Source organism: Phytophthora infestans, genomic scaffold (genome assembly GCF_000142945.1).
Source record: "Phytophthora infestans T30-4 supercont1.209 genomic scaffold, whole genome shotgun sequence".
Lineage (NCBI taxonomy): Eukaryota > Oomycota > Peronosporomycetes > Peronosporales > Peronosporaceae > Phytophthora > Phytophthora infestans.
The window spans coordinates 219,592-224,985 of NW_003303550.1; the positions used below are offsets into that span (position 1 = coordinate 219,592).

The following is a 5,394-nucleotide window of genomic DNA, read 5'->3' on the forward strand; positions in this document are numbered from 1 at the left end:
CAATAAGACGGTCAATCGCTAAGCTGACTTACAGCTGTTAATGTGTTAGCCAAGAAAGCAAAACACAGAGTGGGCACTTAGAGCGGGATATACTGTGGCAGAGACAGCAAACTCGCTCCGACTTCAGAACACCTCCACAAGGTGTTTTGAGAACCCCTCAGAACGGTATAAACTCGGAACGCGTACCGAGAGTCGCTCCAATCAAAAAGGTTTCATCCTTTTTACTACTAGCGGCTATCAAAATAAAGACATTCTCCGCTGACAGTGAGCAAAGCGCGAATACGCTTAGTAGCAATAGAAAAGGAGCCCAGCTTGCGAGGCTCCGCTCGGCTTGTTCAACCGCATACTTTTGTCGCGCAGTGTAGGTCACAAAAACTGCAAAGTCACCATCCCGAGACGACAGAGCAGCTTTAAAAGTAGTTGTGCTTCGAGCCGTCATTACAAAGACAGTCTTTTCAGGTAGGCCACCTACCGTTGGCAGCCTACCTAGTAGAAGTAGTGGTACAATTACTTCAAAAAATAAATTCGCATTGACCGGTTCGACTTCCAGCAATACTTTAACATCTACTGTGGTATAGTTTATAAGAAATCTCTCTAGTTTCGACGCATGCGACGAGAACACTTGCCACTCTCAGCCTCGCCACCAATTTCCTGGCTTTGGCCCTTGGTAGCAGCAGACGCCGTCGCAGGAGCAGGAGCAGGTGTAGCAGCTTTAGGCGCGGCGGTCGTCGGCTTCGGAGTCGTGACCTTGGGGGCACGCGTGGCAGGGGTGGGAGCCTCGGGAGTCTCTGCGGCAGGTGCAGAAGGCGTGCTAGCTCCACTTCCCGGGACAATGATATCGGCGCACGTCGGGTACGTCTGGTCGGCGATATCGGAGTGCCAGTAGAACTGAAGGACACAGTCACCAGGACTCTTGCAGCCCTTAACATTAGCAGGCATCTTCGCAGTGGTGCTGCCATCACCACCGTTCTCAGCGAACGGCTCAATGGTCAGCAGGGTTTTGTATTTCTTGTACGTAATCACACCATTGGAGTCCTCGCTCGGCTTGAGGATACTAAGCTTCATGAAGCCTGGGTGAGGTGCCTGAATCGTCCATTTGACATCGAATTTCTTGCCAGGCTGAAGAGTGGTGACGTTGCTACCCTCCTCATACACCGTACCGCGACATCCGTTCAAAAGGTTGAATGTCGGCGAAGGCGGGAAGTCCTTCTGTTTGTGCTGAGAAAGCCCCTCAATAGGGGCAATCTGCATCTCGTTAAGGCCGATGTTGATCAGAGCGCCGGAGTCCTTGTGAAACTTTTCGGACATTTGCCTGTTCGTCGGGTAAAGCATTTGACCGTGGCCGTCTACTCCAGCGAGCAGGAATAGGGCGGCGGTCGCGAGGGAGACGATTGTTGTTGACAGCATGCTTTCCGGTTCGAAGAGGGCGAATTGACGAATGGTTGAGCTACAGTATCGAACAGCAAGATGGTCAACGAGTGGAGCGGATGACGGGAATAAAATCTCAAGACGCATGATGCACCTATTATAACAGCGCATAAAAAATGCCTTTATTGAGCTGAATCACGCGTGCCTCGGATACAGCTGCTGTTAGATCAGATAACATACAAATCTGTAACGATGGTGATTGAATCAGTAAATGCTACGGCTATTATCCCGGCCAAAAAGGCTTGGACAAAAATGGTAATATATTTTATCTTAAATTAGAGGAATGTAACTCCGCAACCGTAGAGCCGATTTCGTTGTGTGTCCCCTTAATAGATAGCTTGGTGTCTATTTATTCTCGTAAGAACTTCACAGCATCTAATAATGTTCACTACTTTTCAAATGGTCGCCGGTAAGAAATTGACTGCTGCTGAGAAGTACTTGGTTGTGAAGACCTACGAGTTCCTCCGCCAAAAGAAGGCCTCTGCACCGCATCTATGGAAAGGAGGAGTTCGTTATCATGTCAAAGAGTGTTTAGGCTTTGCTACGGGCACCATTTCAGCTATATGGGCGCACTGGGAGCAGCACCACGACAAGAATTTCACCTCGGTAGGCTGTACTTCATATCATTTCAGTTATTATTGATATTTATCATTTCAGTGGTCGACAAATTAATTATGACAGATGGAAGGTCCAAAACCATCTGGGAGGCCTCCAGAAATACGAGACAAAATATCTGCAGCAAGGTGATGAATGCGAAATTGCATCGGAACCAGAGGGCAGCAACGAGGACACGGAAGAGGATGACGCCGTCGATGACAATGAAGCTGTAGCCGATTAGGAATATGAACGGGTGACCCGTTGTATGTTCTTTACACTCTAGATATTCTTTTGACGGGTTCTTTTTAACAAGTTTATAATTTTCTAACAATCGTCAAATTGCGGTAATATTTGGAATTTATCCATCCGGTTCTGAAAATCCCCACCTGTTATCCCGGCTCTGCCAATGAATATGCATGCATGTTAGTACGTGCCAAGCCCACAATTGCAAACAATTCTGCAAGATATAGAGCCTTTTTTAAACGGCCGATTGGGAGATCAATGGTTGCAGATACGCAAAAATAGACCTCAAAATCGGAATCTACGCCCGATTTTACCCCTTATATCTAACTATCGTTATGGGTTTTGTGAAGGGAAGGGTTACCTTTTTTGGACCAAAGTTTGTCCAAGGTTTGGTGGCCGGGATAATACTGTATATTCCGTTTTAAGCGGTCTACATGTACTAGCTAAATCGGTGAGATGCATGATGCTGTCGCTCTACAGTAGACAATTACTCTGGCCTCGGTTTGGTGCTCGCGTCTATCATGAAAATCTGTTTACGAACCGTCTGATCTAAGTTCTCATAAACCAGCTGAATCATCGCTCATGACACGACGCAATCGTACCTACAGTGCTTAAGCATGGCCATCACTGATGGCACCCAAAAAGCTTGGATTAAGTCTGGTCCTGAATCTGATTCCAAAAGATCTGCAGCTTTAGCAAATGTGTCGCACGTCAAAGGCTCATGAATGAATGCTCGGAAGTTGCTGTCATTCATGAGCTCTTGAAATAAAGAGGTATGTAGGGAGCGATCCATGTACTTTTAACATCGACAACACGCTACAAAACATCTTAAGACTCACATGAACTGCTTCGCCCAATAAATATAGTGGCGACGCATACGGCGGGAGCATTTGTTGGTATCAGAATCACCTGTGACAGAAGCTTGAGAGGGGGAGTAACTCGGCGCCGTCGTCGCGGGTGATGGAGCGGTGGTAGCATCGGGGGTTGCCGTTGTAGCCGTCGGAGTAGTGGTCGCTGAAGGGGTGATCTGGGCAGTGCTACCGTCATTCGAATCCTCCGCGGAAGGCGTAGTGTTCGACGTAGGGGTAGTCTGTGCGCTGCTACCAGCATCGGAGGTTTCCGACGATATCGCCGTCGGAGCAGTTGTTTCTTGGTAGTGGTCGAGGTTCCAGCACCACCGCCAGACACAATGATATCGGCACACGTTGGGTACGTCTGGTTGGCGATATCCGAATGCCAATAGAATTGCAGGGCACAGTTTCCGGCACTGTCGCACCCAGTCACATCCTCCAGGATGGAGTCCATCCTCACCGCCATTCTGGGCGAACGGATCGACTGTTGGAATAGTCTTGTAGTTTTGGTATGTGATCTTGCCAGTGGAGCCTTCAGTCGGCTTCACGATACTCAACTTCATATAGCCTGGGTGGGGAGCCGGGATGATCCACTTGACATCGAAGTCAGCTCCCGCTTTCAACGTACCGGTAGTGACGTTGTTGTTTTTCTCCTCGTACACCGTGCCGCGGCATCCGTTCATGAGGTTGAAGGTCGCAGCCTCCGGGAAATCTTTCTGGGAGCGGCCTGATAGATTCTCGACGGGCGCATATTGCAGCTCCTGGTCGCCTGCCTGAGAGAGGGCACCTGAATCCTTGCGGAACTTCGCGGAGATTTGACGGTAGTCCGGAACAAGCATCTGGCCGTGGGCATTGGCCGAGGAGCAGCGGTGGCTACAAGGGCAAGCGAGACGATTCCAGTGGGGTGCATGGTGTTGCTTCACTGCTGCGGTTTTACTCAGCGATGAGACTAATACGTGGAGTGCGAAAGTGAAAATGAACGAGTGATAGCTGCTGAGCAAGGACCTACTCGGCTAGATGTCATGGCTCTGTTTTGTACGGTCATGCTGCAATGAAAAAGAGAGCCCACTCTTATTCAGGGTGGGCTCCCTTCTCAGGGTCTCTGATACATTTATTTGTGTAACGGGGTACAATCCAGTGTACATAAAGAGTGACCCGTCGCTCTTGTGAGCGAACACCTGGTACACGGTACCAGGTGCTCTCGGAAATAGCGAATTTATACGTGTAGTTTTGTATTTTGCCCATTCTTGGGATCGGTTTTTTTTGTCCTTTGAACTGTAGCGACACATCAACCGACTGATTTTAGGTGTGCCAAACGCAGTAGGTCTTACATGTACTCGAGCTTCGCCACATTCCATTGAGCATCCAGTCGCATTTGTCTGCTATCGTGACGCTGATGTTTTCTCGTGATAACGGGGTTTTATTATGTAATCGTCACTGTGCCACTGGACAGCATTACACTTTAAAAGTATATGAAATGAAGTTACCGATGTTTTTTATGACGGAAGCTCTGTAGCGGCGGGGTGCTGCAGAGTCGCAACGAAGAACAGATAAACTTGAAGGCAAATCTGAGCGCCGCTGATCCTTCACTCAACTTTAACGTTAGCAAGACAGTCTTGCTGTACCTAGTACTGTAGTTTTCCCCTGCAGTACTTTAGAGCAACACGTCATAAGGAATGTTTCTACATGTAGATTGGTACGTTAAATAGGAAGAAGCTTAAAAAGCTTTTACGTGGATTGCATGACGTATGGGTTCCAGAGATCGTTAAAGTATTTTAGTTAAGTTTTGGTGGAGGCCTTGCCATCAGACACTGCAATCGGTGGCATTAATTAATTAATTAATTAATTAATTGCTAATAAGTTATGTTCGACTCATTGGATATTTTCATTTGTTGTGGTTTTACGAAGTACTAAAACCTTGCAGCTGCATAACGAAACATATTTAAAAAAAATACATTATCCCTAGCAAGATAGAAAAAAAGGCGACCGAGTCCGGTTAAAAATAAAGGCATTGTGATTTAAGCTAATTGATAGCATCATTATTTAAGAAGGTAGGTATAGACCTCCACGCAGTCTCCAAATCGGACTATTAGTTTAATGTTTTTTAAGTATTCGGATTGCTTGCGCTGAATGAATTTGCTGAATCCCATGGTATTATCGAAATTCTACAAATATTGGAATTGAATATTTCTGCCGGCTTTATCATTCACCCAATATTTCCGGGCCCCACACACTGTAAGCCCCTGGAACAGCGTACTAGTGATGCGCGGTTGAC

General features: G+C 47.2%; 3 protein-coding genes across 3 annotated transcripts; 1 reads left to right on the forward strand and 2 right to left on the reverse strand.

The window, feature by feature from the left end:
* Positions 1–970: 970 nt before the first annotated feature.
* PITG_20134 (uncharacterized protein) lies at positions 971–1,332 on the reverse strand (the record flags this gene model as incomplete). The annotated part of the gene is made up of 2 exons (XM_002895268.1): positions 971–981; positions 1,026–1,332. 2 exons carry the CDS (start codon positions 1,330–1,332, stop codon positions 971–973), a joined length of 318 nt encoding a protein of 105 aa, XP_002895314.1.
* A 495-nt stretch (positions 1,333–1,827) lies between these two features.
* On the forward strand, positions 1,828–2,266 carry PITG_20135 (uncharacterized protein; the record flags this gene model as incomplete). The annotated part of the gene is made up of 3 exons (XM_002895269.1): positions 1,828–1,935; positions 1,988–2,034; positions 2,110–2,266. The coding sequence occupies 3 exons, from the start codon at positions 1,828–1,830 to the stop codon at positions 2,264–2,266; spliced, it is 312 nt and encodes a 103-aa protein (XP_002895315.1).
* Positions 2,267–3,548: 1,282 nt separating this feature from the next.
* Positions 3,549–3,958, reverse strand: PITG_20136 (uncharacterized protein; the record flags this gene model as incomplete). The annotated part of the gene is made up of 2 exons (XM_002895270.1): positions 3,549–3,555; positions 3,597–3,958. The coding sequence occupies 2 exons, from the start codon at positions 3,956–3,958 to the stop codon at positions 3,549–3,551; spliced, it is 369 nt and encodes a 122-aa protein (XP_002895316.1).
* Between the last annotated feature and the right edge of the window lie 1,436 nt (positions 3,959–5,394).